Source organism: Panthera tigris, chromosome E3 (genome assembly GCF_018350195.1).
Source record: "Panthera tigris isolate Pti1 chromosome E3, P.tigris_Pti1_mat1.1, whole genome shotgun sequence".
Classification (NCBI taxonomy): domain Eukaryota; kingdom Metazoa; phylum Chordata; class Mammalia; order Carnivora; family Felidae; genus Panthera; species Panthera tigris.
In genome coordinates, this window is record NC_056675.1 from 6,574,911 (window position 1) to 6,599,670 (window position 24,760).

A 24,760-nucleotide genomic window follows, 5' to 3' on the forward strand; every position below is an offset into this window, starting at 1 on the left:
AAACCCCTCTGGGCACTTGACAGGCTTAACTAGATGACACCCCCACCTACGGTAAGCTGGGATGAGACCCCAAAGCAGTGGTAGGAAGCCCCCCGTGGATTCAAAGCGCTGGGCATTCCACAAGAACCCCAGCTCTTAGAGGGCAGGGAAATGGCTCAACCAGGGAAGCAGTGTGAGTATCAGTCATCTTTTATTGGACATTAATTCTGAATTAGGATATGAAAGGATTCAAAGGTCACGGTCAGGAATGCCGAATGTGCCTCCATACTGGGCCCTCTTCAGTGGTACTTGCGTAGCCGCTCATGTTCTGAAGTTAGAAAGGCAAGGTGGTAAGTTTCAGGTAAGGTATAGTGAAAGCACAAGACGACAGGAGGGCTTGCGGCTAAATTCACATAAAAGCGTCCTGAGAACTCCTTTCGGGAGACAACCCAGAACCTGCCTGCCAGCATCTGGGCAGAATCCACAGACCTGAAGGTACAAAGGCATCTCAAGCTAATCTGCTGCCTGGCCAGTCTCTTCCTCCCCAAAAGGAACACGCACTCAAAAGTCCCCAAGATTCTGGCCTTCAGAGCTAGCATCACCTGGATTTCACAGACTGGCAAGGGGCCAGACACTGTAAGAAACCGCCCATGAAACCCAGTCCGTGGTTGCCATTGGAGCTGTTTGGGCATCTCCCACCACAGGAGATCCTCTCTGGTCTTAGAACCAGGAAAAGCCACCCTCTTCCAGGGCACCGAACAGACCCTGGATTGTACCACTCAACCTGTTATTCTCTTCGCGCTGGCTGCTGGGAAGATGAAGCTCCGCGGAGCCCTGTAGTACCTTAGAGAACGCTTCCCAAGTGTTACTTTTATCCCAGCTTCATGTCACTTTTTCCTGTATTTTCTCTTTGCCACAACTTTCTCACTTAAAATAACATCCTACATTCCATATTCTAACAAGTCCCTCCCAATCTTTCAATTGTCAGTAGAATGATGTACTTGTAAACCTGACCGCAAACCAATACCACCCTGATGAGAGAAACCCCACTGAAGGGAAGGCAATCTGAGAGACACTCACTGAGTTCCTTGTAACACCGACAATAGTTGAAAAGCACGTAAGCTGCCAGCACCATAGAAATTCCAGCAACGCTCCCTTTCTTCACATTGACATACTTGTTGTAATACCGGTAGTAACCTGCAAACAGGAGAGGAGGGAACTTTTTGCTTTGCTGTGAATGAGGCACACACTGCAAAGTGGAGGCTGGCTTAAATTCAGGGATCCAGTCCTGCTGTGGCTCTTGAAGCCACTCCCCCGCTAAGTTCACCGGCTGATAAAGGGAAGAGCACAAGTGCCCCATGGGTTTTGCCCCAGGAGCCCAGGACAAGACCCCACTAGGCAGGCCCACCTTGATTCTGCCCCTGTGCTCTCTGGCTCAGCCTGTTAGCCTTTGATCCTACCCCACCCTCACCTCCAGCCCTATGCGATCTTCTTACCCTAATTCTGACCCAAAATCCAACCCCAGTAAGGGCCACTTAGCTGTGGCCAGCTGGGTCAGCCTATCAGGGAAGAAGAAGGCTTTGTGCGATCATCTCTTTCCTGGGTACCCCCACCAGTGAGGAAAGTTTCTGCCCTCTTGGCTCATGGGTTAGTTGACAAAAAAGAATGAAGTGATCCTAGAAGGCCCTAGTTTCCAACTGTGAGGGAAGCTGTGAAGGAGCAGTACAGGGAGCTGTGGGCATGAACAGGCCACATTCACTCAGGCTGAGGAGTCAGGGACTGTCATAAACTAAGTATGGGGAAAAGGCAGAGTATTCTAATCTGGGTTCAGGAAAGGCCTCAGGGCAGAAGGAAACATGGCACACAAGAGCCAGCTACAGGGTGGCCAGAACTGGAAAGAAAAATGGAAGGAAGGTTTCCCCACCCCACCCCCACCACACACACACCCAGGAAGCTGGAGACCACACAGGTCCCCGTGGGGTGATGTGGGTGTCTAATTCTTGGAATGAGGACACTGGTTCCACAGGACTGATTCTGATCATGCACAGCCCGGAAGCATAGATGATTTCAAACATTCGTCCTGGAAGTTTGTTGCCTGGCAGAGATACGAGCATTACATTACAGACTGATGGCTACCATGCTTCAAACTCAATTTCCTCTTTAAGGAAAATCTTATGATGTAAAAATGCTCACAGACATATTTAAGACAAAGGCAGTGGTACTGATTCCAAGCAGCAGAAAACATTTTCTTGGCTGAAATCTCTTAGAGCCAGACTCTGATAGGACCAGTCACAGAGATCCAGGGGCTAACCACTCATCTCTGTCCTCCTCTCCATAACTTATCAGGCTGAGCTCAGGGCAAAAAGAGACCTGGGTATTTGCTTTTTACACATGTCCATAGGCTCTGACCTCTTTGAAATGCGCCAGCAATGCCTCTAGGGGTGAAATCTCGCATCAGTATCCAGCCTGGCAGCTCTCCTAGCTTCACATCCATGAGCTTCTTCTCTTTCACTGGTACTAAAAAGCAAGAGTAGAAAGACACACTAAAAAATCTCCAGTGAGACAAACAGCATCCTTCTATGTCACTTATTTCAACCATTCAATAAGATCACTACAGAGAGGTTGCACACAGGTAATATTATGAGTAAATATATTATACCATATTCATTTTAAGTCAGAGTCTGTATAAAGCAATAGCTGTATTAATGAACAAGATTCTGAAGAACAGTAACTATGTAAAAACAACCTAAGGACCATGAGGAAGAAAGTAAAGTGGAGGACCAAAAAACTGTTGCAAAACTAATATTTACATGTATCAGCTCACTGAATCTTCACAGCAGGTGGCTGATGCCTTTATTTTATAAGGAGTAGGGGAGACTGGCTCAGAGAAATTGGGTCAATTGGCCAAGGTCACACGGCATGCAGGGAGCAGAGGCAGTGCTCAACCTCAGGTCGTCAAGACAATCTGATTTCTACTTCAAGCAACCGACCTGGGACCACAGATGTCAAATGACTTAATACAAATCATCCACTGGGCCCCAGAAAATATTCCAATGAGAGTCTGGGGACAGAGATGAGGAAGGGCTCCTGGTTGAGGCCATACTGTACTCATCTCAGCTTAAGAGTAAAATAGGAGGGGGACCAGGGAAGACCACAGTGGGGGAGAACTGGGAATGTTCAGATGCTCATAAGAAGGCAATGGTCCGGGGTGCCTGGCTGGCTCAGTCGGTTAAGAGTCCGACTTTGGCTCAGGTCATGATCTCATGTTTCATGAGTTTGAGCTCCGCGTCAGGCTCTGTGCTGACAGCTCAGAGCCTGGAGCCTGCCTCTGATTCTGTGTCTCCCTCTCTCTGTCCCTCCCCTGCTCATGCTCTCTCTCTTTCTCAAAGAATAAATAAATATTAAAAAAAATTTTTTTTAAATAAGGGAATCGTCTCCCTTTCCATCCTCCCCATAGAGATCAACCTTAAAAAGCTGCTGAGCAGGTATCCTCTTCAGGGTAAGGAGTCAAAGACTACTGTCCTTTCTTAAAGATGACCGACCAGAGAAGGAGCCAGATTAAATCACTCAAAGGTTTCTTCTCCATTTTGGGGATCCAAGGAAAGACTAAAGTTCCTTCAGGAGTCCACTAAGGGGAATCCCACAGATCTCAATATCTCCCAACATTTAACAAGGGCAAGGATTGTTGGGTCATAAACAGAAATACAAGGCTTAATGGCAGCTTCTAAGTTGCTATAGGTCATCTGGAGAAGCAGACATTTGGCCCAGATGGACCAGATTGAGTGTCTGTCAATAAGCCACAGGTGACAAGTGGAGGCACAAGCCTATGACTTGCATACATAGCTTTAGAGTCATGGTTTAGACTGCCTGTCCCAAACAAACTGGCCCCAACCTTCCATCTAGACTCATCCAACAAATATGGAGCACCTACTGTATGTCAGGCAGCATGCTATGCACTGTGGGTACAGCACTGACTGCAGACAAGAGCCTTGCTCTCAGGAGCCAACATTCTATCGCCAGACAACCATTTCATCCATTCACCATACTTCAGACCCTTTCTGCTTATTCACCTGAGGGCTTTGGTATGTGCAGTGCTCCCAAGCCACCACATGGCTAGCTCAACTTAAATGCTATGTCCTAAAAGGCTTCCTTCCCCCCTCCTTATCTCAAGCACTAGCACTACCCTCCCATATAACCTCCGAGCTCCAGTTTCCTTGTCTATTAAATGGCTATTCCAAGCACTGAATGAGAATCTATGTAAAAGCATTTGGGGTGCCTGGGTTGCTCAGTCAATTAAGCATCTGACTTCAGCTCAGGTCATGATCTCACAGTTCGTGAGTTCGAGTCCCACATTGGGTGAGCTCATGCCCCACTTCAGGTGAGTCTTACTTTCTCTCTCTCTGCCCCTTACTTGCACCCTCTCTCTCTCTTTAAAAAAAAAAAAAAAAAAAAAAAAAAACATTTTGAACAGTACTCAGGACTGTCAACTGTTAATATTATTGTTGGAATGTCATTAAGATCTACACTAGGGGCGCCTGGGTGGCTCAGTTGGTTAAGTGACCAACTTGGGCTCAGGTCATGATCTTGCAGTTTGTGAGTTTGAGCCCCATGTCAGGCTCTGAACTGACAGCTCAGAACCTGGAGCCCGTTTCAGATTCTGTGTCTCCCTCTCTCTGCCCCTCCCCTGCGGACTCTGTCTCTCTTTCCTTCAAAAATAAACATTCCAAAAAAATTAAAAAAAAAAAAAAAAGATCTACACTAAGGTGAAACAAACAAAAGACAAAGGTAGAGAAAGAAATGGCATACAAACCAAACTTTAATACATTTTTGGGTTTGTTTGTTTTTTAATGCTTATTTTTGAGAAATAGGGAGGAGGGGCAGGAGAGATGGGGGACACAGGATCCAAAGCAGGCTCCGCGCTGACAGCAAAGAGCCTGATGTGGGGCTTAAACCACAAACCGTGAGATCATGACCTGCTGAAGTCAGACTGAACCGAATGATCAACTCAGGCACCCCAAACTTTAGTACATTTTAAGCATAAAGAACTTCAGGGATTAATCACACCCTTTAGTTCTGTGCAGAGAACTGATTACTTTGGCAGTATTTTTGAAATATGAGACAGTCTCAAATGAACCAAATCTCTGCTGGAGAGTTTAGTGTCTATGATGTTAACCCAACAGCAAACAATAATGTCATTCGAGAATGATTACCTTTCTCTGTCACCCTGTCCAAGCTATTCCTAGGTAAGTTTAATAGTACACATCTTACATGCCATTTCTGTCTTCACTTGGATCAGGAGGCTTTATTTAGTTCAAGGATAACTATACCACATTTCTTAACATACTCCATACCTTTGCGACAGTCTCAAAGCCTTCTTGCATGCAGTGAGGAATACAAACAAGCCATTCTAAAACCAACTGGCTTTAAATATGAATACATGAAAAAAAATAAATAAATAAATAAATAAATATGAATACATGGTGGGGAGTGCATGAGAAAGGTATAGATGGAACTAGAATGGCAGAATGTTGCTAACTGTTGACACTAGGTAATGAGTATAAAGCATTCATTACATTATTGTTTCCTTTGTATTTGAAATCTTCCATAATAAAGTTTAAAAATGCTTTTAAGGGGTGCCTGGATGGCTCAGCTAGTTGGTCAAGTGTCCAACTCTTGGTTTCGGCTTAGATCATGTTCTCACTGTCATGGGACTGAGCCCCGTGTGGAGTGCTGCACTGAACATGGAGCCTGCTTGGGATTCTCTCCCTTCCTCCCCCTCTGCCCCTCCCCATGGTCTCCCTCAAGAAAAAAAATTTTATTTAAAAATAAAATTATAAAAAATACATTAAAAATATACATGATTTTAATAATAGGACCACGTTGGGGGAGATGTGCAAAAGAAACACTTTTTCCATTAAAGTTTTTTGTTGGGGCACCTGGGTGCCTCAGTCAGTTAAATGTGCAACTTTGGCTCCGGTCATGATTTCTCGGTTGAGTTCGAGCCCCGTGTCGGGCTCTGTGCTGACAGCTCAGAGCCTGGAGCCTGCTTCAGATTCTGTGTCTCCCTCTCTCTCTGCCCCTTCCCCACTCACGTTCTCTCTCTTAAAAATAAATAAACATTAAAAAATTGAAAAAACAAAAAAAAAGCTTGTTTTTTTGTTTGGTTTTGTTTTTGTTTTTTTGAGAGAGAGTGAGTGCATGCTGGAGAGGGGCAGAGACAGAGGGAGAGAGAATTCCAAGTGTCAGTACAGAGCCCGATAAAGGGCTCAATCTCAGGAACCATGAGATCATGACCTAAGCCAAAACCAAGGGTCAGATATTTAACGGACTGAGCCACCCAGGCCCCCCAAGAAACACCGTATTTTAACATGAAAACATACTCACATCGTGACCACATTCAGGGGCTGGCATGGTGCCTTGGCACATCACAGGAGAAAAGGCCAACAATTTAAAATTTATTTTTCTATATATTTAGACATATAAAGTGTTTCCTTAACAAAAACTAAACATTTATAAGCATGGGGGCGGGGGGGGGAATCACATTAGGCTTAAGGAAAGCCAAACACAGCACCATCACAAAACTCCAGGAAATGAACAGATTCATCAGAGATGCATCTATACTTTTTCCAAGAATTTCTCTTAATGGAAGACAAAGACCTCAGTCTTTAGGCAGTCATACTGGAACCCTCCCCCAACACTTCTGCAGTGCCGCACATCCCTCTGCACTCTACCAGTGGTGCAGTGATGAACAGAGTAGACTCAGGGGTCAAGTATTCTGGGTTTAGTGGCTCTTCACTTCTGTGTGCCCTTGGACCAGTTACTGCCCTCTGTGCCTCAGTTTCGTCCTTTGTAAGATAAGGTTAAGAATAGCATTCACCATAAGAAACTCTTAAAAACCGAGAACAAACTGAGGGTTGATGGGGGGTGGGAGGGAGGGGAGGGTGGGTGACGGGTATTGAGGAGGGCACCTTTTGGGATGAGCACTGGGTGTTGTATGGAAACCAATTTGACAATAAACTTCATATATTGAAAAAAAAAAAGAATAGCATTCACCTTGGTACTTGGCTCTAGGTACTATGTAAATAGATTTTTTTTAATGTCCATTTATTTTTGAGAGAGAGAATGAGAGGGGTAGAGAGAAAGAATTCTAAGCAGGTTCTGTCCTGTCAGTGCAGAGCCCAACGCAAGGCTCCAACTGTGAGATCATGACCTGAGCCATAATCAAGGGTCGGATGCTTTAACAGACTGAGCCACCCAGGTGCCCCTAGGTACTAAGTAAATGGAAATTATCTTTCTGCCTATGGGCTATGTGAAGGTGGAAACAACACCACACACAGTTCGTGGTCATGGCAGACTTACAGTGAAGGTTGACAAAGGGGTACATGTTTTTGGGAAGGTAGGTGGCTACCTGGCCTGACTTTATGACTTCAAAGAAGCATACTGTCCACCTACATGAAGAGGCATGAAAATGCTAAGTATCTTCTGAATGCTAAATCCAGCTCCAGGGGTTGGCCAGAGAGTAAAAATTTTAAGCCAGATAGAGCCTCTGTAACACAGCTGCTGGATGTTTTGCTTTGTTTTGTTTTGTTTTTATAAACCATTCTTGGGGCGCCTGGGTGACTCAGTCGGTTAAGTGTCCAACTCTTGATTTTGGCTCTGGTCATGATCTCATGGTTCTTGAGTTCGAAACCCACACTGGGCTCTGTGCTGACAGTGCAGAGCCTGCTTGGGATTCTCTCTCTCCCTCACTCTCAAAAAACAAATAAATAAACTAAACACACACACACACACACACACACACACACACACACACACACACACACACACGACATCATTCTTAGTCCACAGGCCATACCAAAACAGACCACGAAATCTAGCCCATTGGCCACAGTTTGCTGACCCAATTTCATCTATGCTGTTAATTCATATTTTCATCACTTTGTTAATAAACTAGTGGCTTTATGTTCTGGTGACAGACACCATCTAAATGATCATCAGTACTTAGGAGACTTGGGCTTCAATTCCTTCACCTGTCGTGTTGTTGGATGGACCAGAAGTGACATGACCCCGTTCAGTGGTCACAGAGTGAAAGCTGAGATGACTAGCACTGGGCCAGGCAGAGTTTCAAGGACCTTACATGCACTAAGTTGTTTAGTCCTTAGTCCACAGTGCTCATCACTCCACTCTACTTAAACAAGATGCCAAGTCTCAATGCTTCCTTTTCACATGTCATCCTGTTTTAAACAACACAACCACTGTTGATATTCTCATGCCTGTTTCTACAGATGGGAAAAACAGCATCATTCTCATCTGATCCCCTCTTCATTTCTCCATGCTGATATTAAGAATATAGAAACTGGGTAAGACACACATGGGTTCATCAACTCTGTTTCAGGCAGGCCACACCACATCTCTGACCATTATTTTCACCTTTAAAATTGGGGCACCTGGGTGGCTCGGTCAGCTGAGCGGGGAATTCTTGATTTCAGCCCAGGTCATGATCGCTGTTTGTGGATGGAGCCCCAAGACTGGCTCTGTGCTGTCAGCACAGATCCTGCTTGGGATTCTCTCTCTCCCTCTCTTTCTTCTCCTCCCCCGTTCACGTGCGCTCTCTAAATAAACATATCTTTAATACAATGGGATCAACCTTCCAGACAGAGACTTACTGACAAGGCTACTGTGAGGATCTAGGGTTAAAAAATGGTTTCCATACCAAAAAAAAAAAAAGTGAGTCAGTACGTTGAGTGTAGATTTATACACACGTCACTGAAAAGCTTGCAGATCATAAGGCCACACTTGCAATTAAAGCTCAGTTTACCACGAGGCCCCAGACACCTAGGTTTGCATCCGAGCTCAGCCCTCTCACTAGTTGTGACCTTGAACAAGCCACTTCACCTCTCTAAGCCTACTCAACGCACATTCAACATATATGCATGCGTCCAACCTTACGTGGCGTCACGCACCATCCTGGGTGGTAGCTCCTCCGGGAGCTTAGTTTGAGCTTCAGCTTTGGGAAGGGCAGAAGCGCGTAGGATTCAAATGCAAAGCGCCTGGGTGACGGCGGGGACAACTATAGCGATACTTCTGCGAGGGGGTGGGGTGGGAGCCGGAGGTGGTGCATTCCCAAATTTGCAAACGCGTCGCCCGGCTGCCCTCACCCTCCCCGCTGCAGCCGAGAGACAAGGGCCCTTGGGCAGGCGGGCGGCGCGGCTGAGCGAGGAGAGAAGGGTCGAATGGTGCAGGACCCTGAGCAAAGGGTCCGGTGCGCCTCCGGTGAGGCCGCAGAGAAGGCCCTGAATGAAGGGCAGGCGGCTCCGCAGCCCCCTCCCCTCCCAGTGCGGCTCTGAGCCCCGTACCCCGGACCCCGGATCCTGCCCTCAATCTTGTAACCTTAACCGGTACAGGTACTCACCGGGCGACGCCATCTTGGAGTCCTGGGTGTCCGCTGTACCGGGCCGCGCGAGGACTGCTGGGTAGGGAGCACGCGCCCTCGCGGGAGCGTGGAGCAAAGGTTCATGGGAAGCAGGTCGCGCCTGGTGCGGGGCTGGAGCTGCAAGTGTGCCATAGGGGGAAGGGCAAAGTCCCTGGAGGGCAAAGTCCGGGTATTCCGTCGTAGAAAGCGGGGAATGGAGTAGGGAGGGAGATGGGCGGGGGACGGGGTGGTGGTGGTGGTAGGGCTCAGCCTGGGCTTCCCATCATAGGAGGGAGGAGGCTGGAAGGGAGCCAGAAATGGGAAGTAAGGAGAAAAGAGCGTCCTGGCTTTCTTACTTTGTCGCCTTAAAATTGTTGTGGGAATTTACAGGGGCATATGAAGACCTTTCCTCCCAACTGTGTTGGATGGGAGATAAGCTGGGACTCTCACAGAATTCCTAGTTACCAGAAAAGCTGGTGTCCAGGCTTGGGCTCCATGTAGGTTTGATGCAAGCATAGCTTTATGTGTCCCAGCTCTGGGCTGGGCTCTGAAGACAGAAAAAAGCAAGACCTAGGGTTACACAACTCCAGCCCTTCTTTCTGCCACTTCTTTTCCATGCACAATGATGTCTCACCACCATCTTGGTTGTTTCTGTTTTGTTTTGTTTTGTTTTTTTTCTGGAAAGGCCACGATAACCATTACTGGTTAAGAAATTCTGACTTGGGCAAGATGCTTCAATTCCCTTAATCTCTCTTCCTTCTCTAAAGTAGGGGTGTACTTGGAGCACCACTGGCAGGGGAGCTTCCTGCCTCTGTACACATGGGATTGCACAATTTTCCTCCCTATTCAAGAAAGAGCCCAAGTATGAAAAACAGAAGGATTTGTGGAAATACATACATACATACATACATACATACATACATACATACATAGGATTTGTGGTTATGTGAAAACAATGAGAAATAAAACCTGGGGTCACCACGCACAGATTTCCCCAAGACCCATGATTTCTAACCCTTAGCCATTGATCTTCAGAAGAAAACAGGGACAAGGAAGGGGTGAACCCCAGGATCCTGCTGTCCCTGGAGCATCATGTAAACCTCCTGGACTAGAGGCTCAATGCCAGGATCTGCACCCTGGGCAAGAGGGCTGTAATTTACTATTTTCCTAGGTCCATCAAGAAAATGGACTCCTCAGGGTACCTGGGCTCAGTTAGTTAAGCATTTGACTCTCGATTTCGGCTCAGGTCACGATCTCATGTTTGGTGAGTTTGAGTTCTGCATCGGGCTCTGTGCTGTCCCGTGTGCTCTCTCAAAAATTAAAAAAAAAAAAAAAAAGGGAAAAGAAAATGGATTCCTCCCTGGGGCAGAGATCCATTTTCTTGACATTTGTCTCCTTATAGTTTAATTCATTTGGAATACCTTTTCTTTCCTTCCTCCTCTGAGAACAAAAACAAAAAACAAACAAACAAACAAAAAACCCAGTGCTCTCTGAAGAGCCTTTGAATGGCATGTTCTTGTGTTGCCAGAAAATTTCTCCTTAAGTCCTGACAAGTTCAATAAGTTGTCACCAGCAGTGTGTGGGGGTGTGGGAGTAGGAGTCATCATACCCATTAAGATTTGTTCTAAAAGGATTTGCATTTCTGGGGGTGACATTGGGATTTGGTTTCCAGAGGAGATAGGGCAACTGTTAGACTAAAGGTTGTGGCCATTGCAGTTTTGGTGACCTTGAGAGACGTTTCCTTTCACCACAGATATACCAGGGAGAACCACCCTGTAACAGGGAGCTCCTTACAAGTTAACAAAGGCTATTGTGATAATTGTCTCATTCAACATGGTGCTGGGGGATAGGGTTCATTACCTTCACTTATCAAACAAGATTCCTTCTGATTCTTTTCTTATTGGCAAGTACATCATGGTAGCATCAATCAGTTGTCAGCTTATTTTCCTGCTTCTTCTACTATAAAAATTGAGCTCCTTAAATTAAAGCTCTGTTTCTGAACTCAAAGCGTGGCTGTCTCATTCAAGATGTTCAATAGGTGTTAAATTATTGTGAGATCAGAGAGGAAAATGAGCAAAACAATAAATGAAAAAACCACAGAGACAGCAATTGAAGAAGTCACTATGCTCAATACATTAGAAGTACAAGGAGCATGTCAGCATGCCATCTCAGTGCACCAAAGGTGAATAAGGCCCCAAGTGCATTTCTTTAAATTTTTTTTTTTTTTTCAACATTTATTTTATTTTTGGGACAGAGAGAGACAGAGCATGAACGGGGGAGGCACAGAGAGAGAGGGAGACACAGAATCGGAAACAGGCTCCAGGCTCCGAGCCATCAGCCCAGAGCCCGACGCGGGGCTCAAACTCACGGACCGTGAGATCGTGACCTGGCTGAAGCCGGACGCTTAACCGACTGCGCCACCCAGGCGCCCCTAGTGCATTTCTAGTATAATAAGAAAAGGGGCTTTAAAAATCACAGAGTGGGAGGGGCTCCTGGGTGGCTCAGTCGGTGAGTGTCGGACCTCAGCTCAGGTCATGATCTCACGGTCTGTAAGTTCGAGCCCCGCGTTGGGCTCTGTGCTGACAGCTCAGAGCCTGGAGCCTGCTTCGGATTCTGTGTCTCTCTCTTTCTGCCCCTCCCCCCCCTCATGCTCTGTCTCTCTCTGTCAAAAATAAATAAACATTAAAAAAAAATTTTTTTTTAAATCACAGAGTGGGAGAGAAGCAAAGTTCTAATGGCAAGGAGGCACGAGGGGGTAGCGCAGAGAGGATACACCTGGTGCAAAGTTAGCCACCAGTAGTGAAATGAGAGGAGTTGAAGAGTGAACAAAGAAATCCTGGAGGATCTGGTATATATGCAAGTAAAGAGAAATAGAACAGGAGGATTGCAACAGGGGAGAGAGCAGGTTAAAAGAAACAATAGAACACAGAAAACAATAAATGAGAAGTTAATTTCAAAAGGCACAAAGCTTAGGGAGCCTGGGTGGCTGTCATTAAGCATCTAACTTCGGCTCAGGTCATGATCTCATGATCTCTTGGTGAGTTTGAGCCCCATCTTGGGTGAGTTCGAGCCCTGCTTCAGGTGAAAAACACGAGCCCCGCTTCAGGTGAGCCCCACTTCTCTCTCTCCTTCTCTGCTCCTTGTGGGATTTTTTTCTGCCCCTTGCTCACTGGCACCCTTTCTCTACATAATAATAATAATAATAATAATAATAATAATAATAATGGCACAAAGATTAGAAATAAAGTTTATACCATAAATCATGAAGACAAAATGAGAGATGAGGGCAAATAAAAATAAATGAAACTATAAAAGGCGGTTGAGGGGCACCTGGGTGGCTCAGTGGTTAAATGTCCGACTTCGGCTCAGGTCATGATATCGCGGTTTGTGAGTTCAAGGCCCATGTCGGGCTCTGTGCTGACGGCTCAGAGCCTGGAGCCTGCTTCGATTTCTGTGTTTCCTCCTCTCTCTGCCCCTCCCATGCTCATGCTCTGTCTCTGTCTCTCAAAAATAAATGTTAAAAAAATTAAAAATAAAATAAAAGACAGTTGAAAAAATTAAAAATGGGCATCAACAAAAATATAGCACATTATGAAGAGAATTCATAATTCACTGCTGTAGAAAACACAAAGAACTGAAAAGCAAGAAAAAATGGTACAAAATGCCAAATTAAATGATGAAGGGATCAATGAAAGGGAAATGGGCAGGAAGGTGTGAATGTGTGTTAAAATGGAGAAATACACAGTCTTAGGAAGATTGCAATATAATAAAAAACAGAAGGGACTGTCTTAGTTTGAGTGGTTCTAACAGATAACCACAGACTGGGAAATTTAAACAACAGAAATTCGTTTCTCATAGTTCTGGAGACTGGAAGTTCAAGATCAGGTGCCTGCAGATTCACCTCTTGATAAGGGCTCTCTTCCTGGTTTGCAGATGGCTGCCTTCTCATTATATCCTCATGTAGCAGAGAGCCTCCTTCTTGTGTGTCTTATAAGGGCGCTAATCCTGTCCAGAGGGCTACACCCTCATGATTTAATTACCTCCCAAAGACCCCTCCTCCTAAATACCATCGCATTGGGGATTAAGGTTTCAACAAAAGAATTTTTAGAAGACACAAACATGTAGTCCATAACAGGAATCTAAAGAAGTGATGTAAACAGAATTAAATGGTGATTTTCCTGAAGAATCTGTCCCTGCCACTTTCAGCATGTGGGCAGAGTGGACTTACCTAAGCTAAGTTTGCTGACCACAGCATGCTGGTGATTGGAATTGACAGACTGTCTGGGGCAGGGGTGTGTGTGGTGGTGGTGGGTGGGGGATGACTGTATTTAAGATTACAGGGACCTGGTGAACTAATCTCATTTTATCCTGAAATGTGATTGTCACGTCACCCACAAGGGCCCTGACACTTCCCAGGATGGGCACGAGCCCAAGTGTTTAGCATTCCCTTTCTTTTTCTTTCTCCTCCTTTTGCAGACCCAGAACCTCTGACCACAGTGCTCATTGGGGCTCTGATTTTTATTGTTGTTCAAAGGTTCTACCTACATTTTCATCTCTGGTTTGTGCCACATGCGGTAAGGACTTGTCAGGATTCAGTCTCCTCAAGGTCTGCCCAGCCCCTGCCCACCCGACCCCTCTGTTCTCTGGATTGGGGAGAGGTCTGCATCTTTTTTCAAAAGCTGCAAAAGCCTTGCTATGAGGAATACCTGGCATCTGTTCCTTCTGACGCTCATTTTCACTCGTGTGTTCTGCAAACAGATCTTACTGCTGACAACGCTTTCGTACAGTCACTTCAATTTCCCTTGTCAGCCAGAGTTTTCCAAGCTGTCTGAGATTGCCCATAACACTGGGGTCATTGTCTCACAATGTCCTTTGTTCTGGTGATGTGCTCTCCAACAGGATTGGAAGTTGGGTATTTCCTTCTGAAGCCAATGGGGCTCAGCCTGGTGTTTCCTTACTTCTTATTTTCTTTCTTTTTAATGTTTTTTTTTTTTTTAATTTTACTTTTTGAGAGACAGAGTTGGGGGGGGGGGCATGGGGAGGGATACAGAGAGAGAGGGAGACACAGAATCCAAAGCAGGCTCCAGGCTCTGAGCTGTCAGCACAGAGCCGGAGGCTGGTTTGGAACCCACCAACACTGGGATCATGACCTGAGCGGAAGTCGGACAACGTAAGTTCAACCGACCGACTGAGCCACCCAGACGCCCCTTCCTACTTTTTCTTTGGCTTCCTCAAGGGTAGAAGTAGATACGGTGAGAAGTGGGAACCTGAGTCTATGCCTGACAATCAGGAGAGGAGCAGCGGGTCAGAATGGTCACCTCTGTAGAGTCAGCTTTAAAGGGCTCCAGGAAGGAAGGGACCAGCAGAAGGACAAAAGCTGGAGGGCCTCCACTGGGCGCCAAGACTGTGTCCAGTACAGGTCCTGGCGACCGGGGCTTTTATCCCCACCCCTCCACCACCACCACCACCACCACCACCACCACCCCCCTCCCCCCCTCCCCCCCCCCCCCCCCCCGCCCCCACACACCCCGCCAATCTTCAGCTGAGGCTCCGGGCACGTCACAATGGGACTTGGTGCTAGTCACCATCCCCACCTGACTCTCGCAGAGAAGTCATCCTCTGCCCGAAGAATAACAAGACTAGAGGGCCGATTTGCCCTTCCGGACTCTCCCGCGCTCCACCGGAATTCTCCATCTTTCCAGGCCTAATACCGGCGCTCCTCCTCCCCACCTTCCCCGCCCGGAAGGCAATGCGGGCACCATTGCGCCCTGGGGAGACTGGAGGGGCCTCTCCATCCTGCCTCCGCCAGCCAGTGCACTGGCCTTCACCTTCCTTGGTCCTGGCGGTTTTCGTGCAGTGTCTCTAGTGGACCTTTCAAGATTTCAAGCCCGAGGAAGCCTGGCTGGCTCAGTCGGAGGAGTGTGCTACTCTTGATCTCCCGGGTCGTGAGTTAGAACCCTACGGTGGGTGTAGATATTACAAACAAATAACCTTTAAAAAATTATTTTTTCAAGACGAGCCAGGTGCGGAGGCGACGTGGGGGCCTCCATCCTCAACAATGGGCGATTGGGGCCCACAGATGACCGTCTGCTCCCTTCTCCGCCCCGCCTCTGGGGAAAGGGAGATCGGTAGGCCGCTACGCCTTGGGAGCGGCCCCTGCCTCCTAGACTTCTGGGCGCCAGCGTCTGGGTTGAGAAGGGAAGTCGATGCGCAAAGTGGGAAGGGGGCTCCCAGACAGTCATTTCGATGTGGCGAACACCCGTGTTCAGGGCCGTATCACTCTCCCCCAGGCGGCGGTGGGCAGCTAACTTCTCTCTTACCCTCCCCTTCCCTGCGCCCAGGCCTCCCCGCCTCCCCAGAGCAGAAGCCTGCGCTCCGCAGGTGGAAGCGCGCCCAGGGCCAGGCTCTGGCCTCACCCCCGGCGGCGTCCGGCCCACCCCCCTGCTCCTCCCAGCCTCGCTCCACCCTGGGCGCCTCCAGCCGGAAAGCGTGGGGGCGTGGGGAGGAAGGCTGGGTAGAGTCCTGCAGGCGGATCGTGTGGACCCCCTTTTTTTTTTTTTTTTTTTTTTTTTTGCATCTAAACGGTTTCCTGCTCCTTGAACCTTCTCTCCAAAGTTCATTTCAGGTTTTCTTTAGGGTGCTTGCGGACCATGGACGGTGTCTGGGGAGTATAACTGAGCCTTAAACGGTGTTTACCTCCAAGTTGGACTGCTGGTCCCAAGCAACCGGAGTCGGGGATGACCCTGACCTTGCGTCTGGTTCTGTAACTCCCACCTTCCCGGGGTGGGCTTTCCTTGATGGGATCTGAACCCCCACCAGTGGCGCAGGGACCCAATGCTGGGCGGGTGGTCCTTGATACTCTGCCGCTAAATTCCCCGGAGGAAATCCCCTTCCCTTTCACTGAGGCGATTGCCTTGAACTCAGTGGGTGCCACGTAGGGTCCCAGGGTCTGATCCGAGATCGCATCTGCGAGGGGAGAGCCCGGGGCAGAGCGCTTGGCTTCTGGAGAGGCTCTGGAGCGGCTGGCGCGGGTGAATTGGAGAGCAGGGGCTGGCGAGCGGCGGAGACCGCTGTCGGGGGAGGCTCACCCGCAGGAGGGAGGGAGCGATCGGTGGCACCTGCATCCCCTCCTTTCCCCTCCCCCCATGCCCGCCACCTGGCACGCGTGGGGGATCAGGCTCCGCAGACATCCGGAGCCTGGAAGGCCACAGAGAGAGGCCGGAGGGGAGCGCCGTGATGACCCCTCCCTCGGGTGGAGGGCCTAGGGGCACAAGCAATGATTTTCAGGTTATGAACGGGGCGGGGGTGGGGTGCAGTTTATTCCAGAGATACTTGTATTCCCCATGACAGGATCAGCTGCAAGTGCGTTCCCGTGCAGACACTACTGATACATTTTCAGAACCGAGCGACTATGAAGGAAGACGAACCGTGAGGTGAGAACTACGTCTTGACCTCAAAGCTCTGTGCTTTTCGTCGTGGGAAGTCTCAGGATTGTTACTGACAGTTACACTTAAGAGCTCATTACAGATCATTGGGCCGAATTGGCACTGAGCCGCTTTGTGGGAAATTGATGAAAATTTACATCTATAAAAGAGTGGACCATTTCACAATATATACATATATCAAATCATTCTATTGTTTACCTGAAACGAATACAGTGTTATATGTCAATAAAAAATAGTACATATGCAGCGGGCGCCTAGCCTCCGACTCTTTTTTTTATTTTTTCACATTTATTTCTGAGAGACAGAGAGAGACAGAGCACGAGCAGGGGAGGGGCAGAGAGAGAGGGAGACACAGAATCTGGAGCAGGCTCCAGCTCTGATCTGTCAGCACAGAGCCCGATATGGGGCTCAAACCCACGAGAACCGTGAGATCATGACCTGAGCTGAAGTCAGACGCTTAACGGACTGAGCCACCCAGGCGCCCCTAGCCTCCGACTCTTGATCTCTGCTCAGATCTTGATCTCAGGTTCCCGAGTTCAAACCCTGCCTTGGCCTCCACGCTGGGTGTGGAGCCTACTTAAAATAAAATAAAGCTTTAAAAAATCAATACATATGCAGGAAAAAAAAAAAAAGAGTGAACCACCTGTTCTGCCATACTACTTGAACAAATACCTCCACTCTATTTTTTCAATGTTTGTTTATTTTTGAGAGAGAGAGACAGAGTGTGAGTAGGGGAGGGGCAGAGAGAGAGGGAGACACAGAATCTGAACCAGGCTACAGGCTCTGAGCTGTCAGCACAAAGCCCAGCCCAGGGTTCAACACCAGGCTGGACTCCGGGCTCGAACCCATGAAATCATGACTAGAGCTGAAGTCAGCTGCTCAACAGACTGAGCCACCCAGGCGCCCCCAATACCTCCATTCTAAAACAAGGACTCCTTGGGGCACCTGGGTAGCTCAGTTGGTAAAGCCTCTGACTTTTGCTTTCAGCTGAGGTCATGGTCTCAAGATTGGTGAGATAGAGCCCATGGAGCCTCTTGGGATTCTCTCTCTCCCTCTCTGCCCCTCTCCTACTCACACACACTCTCTCAAAATAAATGAATAAACTTAAAAAAAATAAAAATAAAACAAGGCCTCCTCTTAGAGACAATCCCCGTGGATGTAATGGAGGGGTTTGGAGTTTTCACTCCCAAGAGTGACCCAGGATAAATGACCCATCCAAGTTGTGAGGGGAACTTGTTCACCCTAGACTCTTCTAACTGGGCAATGATGGAAAAGTTGGAACTGTTCTTGCCGCTTCCTTAGATGAATCACTTTGGGCAATTTGCTTATCTTCTGTTTCTCCATTTCCTCTCCAGAGAAGTGGGACTCATAATAACAATGTCTACCACAGAGAGTATGTAAGAAGATTAACAATATACTTAGAAGGGGCAGGAGGCTTATAGCAAGCATTCCCCTTAAATGTTATATGTTACAATTATCTTAATTCTTTCATTTATCTTTTCACTGAGATCTATTTGATATCCTGCGAGGGCATTTGGTGTTAGAGGTCTCCTTGGGGGAATAGAAATCCACACACCCAGTTTGGAGCTGTGGGAGAATTCCTCATTTCAGACATAGAAATGATCAAGTCCTTGTCCTGGCCGTACCCAGTTTACTGTTGTTACTTCAAATTATTTTTAAAGATTTTATTTTAAAGTAATCTCTACATCCCAGGTGGGGCTTGAACTTACAAGCCCAGCAGAGTCACATGCTCTACTGACAGAGCCACCCAGGCACCCCGACTGTTCTTTTACTTTAAAGTGGACTCTCATTAGGGGCGCCTTAACTGAGTGGCTCAGTTAAGCATTTGACTTCTGCTCAGGTCACAATCTCACGGTTCGTTTGCCCCAGCCCCACGTAGGGCTCTGTGCTGGCAGCTCAGAGCCTGGAGCCTGCTTCAGATTCGGTGTCTCCCTCTCTCTCTGTGCCTCCCCGACTCACACTCTCTCTCTCAAAAATAAACATTAAAAAAGTAATAAAATGGACTCTCATTGAAAGGACATATATCTATAGATGCTTTACATCTCATAAGTCCCTATCTTCAATTTAAAACTAGAATCATTTGCTGTATTTGAAAAATTAAACCCATTTTTGAAACAACAAAAAGATACTTTTCGTCTTGTTGCAAATTTTAGTGACTCGGTCCAAGCTCTGAGAAATGCTGACAGAGTGAAGTCTGGTTCTTCTGTCGCTGCAGCAAATTCACTGCAGCACGTACAATGGAAGCTTTACTGTGTGTACTCTCTTATAAATGGCATAGGACCTTCTAAATTTCCTCCAGGGGGTCTGGATATGTGGTAAAAAGTAAGGCCCATGTAGAAAGGCAGCCTAGAACCAGAGACCTCAAGTCTTCAGTTTAAAATGTCCCCAATATGGCACAAAAACAGACACTCAGATCAATGGAACAGAATAGAGAATCAGAAATGGACCCACAAACATATGGCAAACTAATCTTTGACAAAGCAGGAAAGAATATCCAGTGGAATAAAGACAGTCTCTTCAGCAAGTGGTGCTGGGAAAACTGAACAGTGACATGCAGAAGAATGAACCTGGACCACTTTCTTACACCAGACACAAAAATAAACTCAAAATGGATGAAAGACCTAAATGTAAGACAGGAAGCCATCAAAATCCTCGAGGAGAAAGCAGGCAAAAATTTCTTTGATCTTGGCCACAGCAAATTCTTAATAAATCACCAGAGGCAAGGGAAACAAAAGCAAAGATGAACTACTGGGACCTCATCAAAATAAAAACCTTCTGCACAGTGAAGGAAACCATCAGCAAAACTAAAAGCAACAGACAGAATGGGAGAAGATATTTGCAAATGACATATCAGATAAAGGGTTAGTATCCTAAATCTATAAAGAACTTATCAAACTTAACACCCAAAAAAACAAATAACCCAGTGAAGAAATGGGCAAAAGACATGAATAGACACTTCTCCAAAGAAGACATCCAGATGGCCAACTGACACATGAAAAAATGCTCCATGTCACTTATCATCAGGGAAAATACAAATCAAGACCACAATGAGATACCTCCTTACACCTGTCAGAATAGCTAACATGAACAACTCAGGCAACAACAGATGTTGGTGAGGATGCGGGGAGAGAGGATCTCTTTTGCACTGCTGGTGGGAATGCAAACTGGTGCAGTCACTCTGGAGAACAGTATGGAGGTTCCTCAAAAAATTAAAAATCTACAACTACCCTACGACCCAGCAATTGCACTACTAGGTATTTATCCAAGGGATACAGGTATGCTGTTTCCAAGGGGCACATGCACTCCAGTGTTTATAGCAGCACTATAAACAATAGCCAAAGGATGGAAAGAGCCCAAATGTCCATTGATGGATGACTGGATAAAGAAGATGTGATATATATGCATGCAATGGAGTATTACTCGGCAATCAAAAAGAATGAAATCTTGCCATTTGCAACTACATGGATGGAACTAGAGGGTATTATGCTAAGCAAAATTAGCCAGAGAAAGACAAAATCATATGACTTCACTCATATGAGGACTTTGAGACACAGAACAGATGAACCTAAGGGAAAGGAAGAAAAAATAATATAAAAACAGGAAGGGGACAAAGCATAAAAGACTCTTAAATATGGAGAACAAACAGAGGGTTACTGGAGGGGTTGCGGGAGGGAGGATGGGCTAAATGGGTAAGGGGCATTAAGGAATCTACTCCTAAAATCATCGTTGCACTATATGCTAACTAACTGGGATGTAAAAAAATAAAAATAAATTAAAAAAATAAAATGTCCCCAACAGAGCTAGTCTGACAGGTTGTCTGTGACCCACGAATGAGGAAGTACCTAAACTACTGTTTGTTCCCAGCTCAAAATCATCATTCTGGTCTGGGCGTCCTAAAACGCAGAAGTGGAAGGTTTCCAGGTACACCGGCAAGGATATGGCGAGATCAGTCTTGGTATTTCACTCAGAGAGCCTTTATGATGCCCAAGTCGGGGACACCCGGCTGTCACATGCCTCCTGCGTCCACAATCTCCCTGATGCCGGCTCCTCTCCATTCACTCAGCGCAATCAATGAACGCTGCGCTGCTACGGAAACGTATTACCCGTGGTCACGCCCCACATCCCAACCGCAAAGCATCACTCTCCCCTCCTCGACCCCTGGGTCTTTTGTGTCAGCAGTGCTCAACCTACTTATTGTAGTGTTCCCCCCGCCCCCGTATCTACTAAGACTTCTACAATGAATATGTGGCCTTTTTTTTTTTTTTTTTTTTTTTTTTTTTTTTTTTTTTAAGCAAAAGAGAAAAAGAAACTTCTAAGTGCCCTCTTTGAGAAACGGAAGTAGTCTCGCTCCTTAGGTGTGACCGGAGCGCAAATCCTCCTGTTGCTCCGCCTGCTGAAGGACTTGGAGAGAAGAGACCCGCGCCCCTGGCTCCGCTCTTGCCTTCCCTGGGAGCTGCGATTGGCATTTCCACAGGCAACGCTCCCTAAAAGCCCTGGGGAGGTGGCTTTCCCGAATCACGAGTATCCTCCCAGCCCTCAGCTCCTCCTTTGCTTCATTTACATTTACATTTTGCTTTGAACAGCCCCGTTATAAAAGGGACAGACAGCTCATAGCCAGTCCCAAGTCAAAATAAAAGCAGTGTAAAAAAAAAATACCGGACGCTGCACCTGACAACTGCTGAAATGCATGTTGTCCTAAAGGACAAAAACCCGGGCAGCTTTCACGACCTCGTGGCGCAACGGTAGCGCGTCTGACTCCAGATCAGAAGGTTGCGTGTTCAAATCACGTCGGGGTCACAGCTGTGGCTTTTCTGTTTGGCCACCCGAATCAATACCAAAAGCGTCTGTCTGCTACCTCTCAACCTTGGGCTTTCTCTTTTTCTTTAGTCCAAAGGGACTTCTTGGGAACAACTCAGCAATGGACAGGCACTTAAACTGAAGGGTGAGGATGACCTGGAAGGGAAAACCCCCCACAGGAGCAGACATATAGGTCGTTGTGTCCCTATCCTTATCGGGACTATGCTTCAGAGAAGACATTAAAACAGGGCAGACTTTCCTAATGAATTCACTCTGGTGTAAAAGTAGTTTTGCTGGGTCGCTAGCCAGGCATGGCACAATCTCTCTGGTTGCTTTTGTGTCATTTTGAAGAAGATGTCGGTTTTCCAGTTCTCCCACCCTCCCCCACCCCCACAAGCTCACACACACACACACAGTTTTCATGGTTTGAGCTTCCTGTCGAAAGTCTCTGAACATTGTGGTTAAAGAGAAAATACTGTGAGGTTGGTTCAAAATGTATTATGTTGAGGATGCTGTTCTTGAACTTTCCGAGAGTGGAAATTGCCCTGGCATTTACCACCTTTTAATTTAGGATTCATTAAAAATCGTCCTTCCAGTAGAGATTTGAAACTATCAGGTTTCAGATACAAACCAGTTGCCATGACCTGAGAGCAAGGAGAAACCCAGCAGAAAGAGAGATCGAGGTGGACGTATCATGATTAAGCTTTCATTATACCAGCCTCACTTCCCCTTTCAGTTTAAAAGTCTGTCCTTTGCTGAGCTTAAAAAAAAAAATGTTCTAGGTATTTTTTTTCCTCTTTCTTTCTTTGGTAATCTCCAAACCCAACGTGGGTCTTGAACTCAGACCCTGAGATCAAGAGTCTCTCACTCTACTGAATGAGCCAGGCAGCACTCTAGGTACTGCTTCTAAAGTTGTGAATGCCTGATGAAATATTGGAATCGACAGCATAGCACTTGCTTTGAAGCTAAAGTGATGTGAACACGCAACCTTCTGAGCCAGTGAGATGCGTTACCGTGGTGCTGGCACCAGATCCTCTTCGTGTATTTAACATCTGGTAATTTCCTCAGTTCTCAGTTGCAGGGGTTAATATTTGCTATCCATGCGCCAGACAGTTTGGGCTTCTCTGGGCTTCTGGTCCTTTCGTTATGGAGATATACAAAGCAAGATGAAAAGGTCCGTAAAGTAGAGGTAAACAGGAGGGGAGGGTGCCTCAGAGAATTCTTGCCTTCACCGTTCAGAAACAGCCTCCGCTCCCTGGAGGTTTGAAGGTACCGCTATCCATCCCCCACAGAGGCTGCTGGGCCCGCCTCTTCTGAAGAACTTCAGGTTCTAGCATCCCCTAGAACAAATTTTATTCAGAAGGAATGTGAGGTGAACTGGGGAGAGTTCTTTTGACACAGGAGCGTCCTCAGAAGCGGCAGGCACTAGGTGAAATTCTACCCACCCAGGGAAAGCGGGTGGGAGCAAATGGAAGGAAATTCACATGAAGGTCAATCATCTTCCTGGGATCTCAGATTGGGAGCATTCTGGGTTCTTAGCTGGAGCCAAGTCCTACTCAGAGGACACAGAAGTGGCTCGGGGACCTGACCTGTCATCCCTCTCCCTCCCTACGTTCACATTCCTGGAAGGGACCTGCAGAACTGACTCCCCAAGTCATATGCCTAGAAACAGTCAACCTTGACCATCCCTCCTTTCCCTAAGTTCAAATGCCTGGACCTGACCTACACCTTCCCCCTCACCCCGCCCCCATCATCCCTTGCCTTCTGTAAAGAGAAACTTAGGCACTGCTGTGGGTGAGTTTCTTTGCTTCTGAAGGTTTCCCCCTCTTTACAGTGACTCAGAGCAGTTTTCCTAATTCATTTCCCAAACATTTGCATAATCATAATAGCATAATCCACACACAAAATGTTCCAGGATATTCAAGCACTGTTGTAGGAGCTGGGGACAGGCCAGAGAACAAAACAGACCAGACTTTCAGGGAAGTACCATTCTCTTTGTATGTCTTACAAGATTTGTACACGTGACAGAAACGACCCAAGAGGGAGGCAAACATCAAGGCGACCACCTGGTGGGGATGGGGACTCTCTTCCAGCTGTTAACACAGAGCGTTCTTGAACTGCACCTTTGAGCAAGACTATGTGGTTGGTTTGTTCTGTTTTAAAAAGAAGGCAATTGCTACCTTTTTCTTTTGAAGAGTAAAATATGTTTACTTGTTTTTTTAATTTATTTTGAGAGAGAGAGAGCATGAGTGGGGGAGGGAGCAGAGAGAGGGAGAATGCCTAAGCAGAGAGCCTGACTTGGGCTTGAACCCATGAACTGTGAGATCATGAACTGAGCCAAAATCAAGAGTTGGATGCTTAACTGAGTCACCCAGGTACCCCAACAACTGAGTACTTAACTATTATCGCACCCTTGTCTCTGAAAGACTAATAGCACCCTACTAAGAAGGCAGAAGAGATATGGTAACTAATGTCACAGAAATCATGGCCTTGGTTGGGACCCAGTTGGGGGAAGAAAACAGTCAGCTGGGGAAAATTTGAACACAACAAACAAAAAGAGTAAATGGGAGAACTGTTGACAAAAATCACCAAATCAAACGTCATGTGGGAGAAGACACTAAGCTCAAACTCAGTCCCCAGGGTACAGTAGGTACAAGCAGGCTCTGTGCTGTCAGTGCAGAGCCCAACAAGGGGCTCCGTCTCGTCAATCATGAGCCAAAACCAAGAGTCGGACACTTAACCGACTGAGTCACCCAGGCGCCCCTTTAATGATATATTCTTTTCTTATACTCACATAAAAAAGGAGAGTAAAATGATGAAGGCATTGCTAGACTCTTCACCTTCAGAATTCTGTTTTTCTGAATCGTTTTCCCACTCAATGTTGTCTGTGCCCATGTTTTCCCATGGTATTTTTCTGGCTACTCTTACCAAGAGTATTGGTAATATGGCATCTCTTAAGTACTCTTAAGTATGCTCCACTGTTGTCTCTGGGATTTTCTTCCATGCTGTTGATATCCATGATGTGGCGACTACTCACCAGTGACACCTGACCAACAATTGTAAGGCACTTCTGGATATCAGAGATATGAAAATGTAAAAGAAACCT

At 46.7% G+C, this 24,760-nt stretch overlaps 1 protein-coding gene, 1 long non-coding RNA gene and 1 other non-coding gene across 4 annotated transcripts; 2 read left to right on the top strand and 1 right to left on the bottom strand.

The window, feature by feature from the left end:
- Positions 1-173: 173 nt before the first annotated feature.
- On the bottom strand, positions 174-14,833 carry ATP5MF (ATP synthase membrane subunit f). Of its 2 annotated transcripts, none has more exons than XM_042972118.1 (6): positions 14,710-14,833; positions 9,857-9,938; positions 9,392-9,563; positions 2,389-2,496; positions 1,060-1,176; positions 174-307 (listed from the first exon to the last, which is right to left on the bottom strand). In XM_042972118.1, the coding sequence occupies exons 2-6, from the start codon at positions 9,905-9,907 to the stop codon at positions 279-281; spliced, it is 477 nt and encodes a 158-aa protein (XP_042828052.1). In that variant the 5' UTR covers positions 9,908-9,938; positions 14,710-14,833; the 3' UTR covers positions 174-278. The 2 variants fall into 2 exon arrangements, with proteins under 2 accessions (XP_042828052.1, XP_042828053.1); XM_042972119.1 differs by lacking the exon at positions 14,710-14,833 and adding an exon at positions 14,098-14,203 and having other exon boundaries at positions 9,392-9,529.
- Positions 14,834-14,926: 93 nt separating this feature from the next.
- LOC122234731 lies at positions 14,927-17,011 on the top strand. Its single transcript, XR_006212657.1, has 2 exons — positions 14,927-15,354; positions 16,742-17,011. It is a non-coding gene; the product is annotated as an uncharacterized LOC122234731 (long non-coding RNA).
- A 4,571-nt stretch (positions 17,012-21,582) lies between these two features.
- Positions 21,583-21,654, top strand: TRNAW-CCA. The gene has a single exon. It is a non-coding gene; the product is annotated as a tRNA-Trp (tRNA).
- The last annotated feature ends 3,106 nt before the right edge of the window (positions 21,655-24,760 follow it).

What these genes read in the sequence shown, in the direction of transcription:
- ATP5MF (XM_042972118.1), bottom strand. Translation starts at nt 9,907, where the DNA reads ATGCTTGCATCAAACCTACATGGAGCCCAAGCCTGGACACCAGCTTTT. An exon ending in CTCCAAGATGGCGTCGCCCG is followed by an intron (nt 2,497 to 9,391) that starts GTGAGTACCTGT and finishes CTTGCTTTTTAG; the next exon opens with TACCAGTGAAAGAGAAGAAG. An exon ending in TGCTGGCGCATTTCAAAGAG is followed by an intron (nt 1,177 to 2,388) that starts GTCAGAGCCTAT and finishes TCCTGTTTGCAG; the next exon opens with GTTACTACCGGTATTACAAC.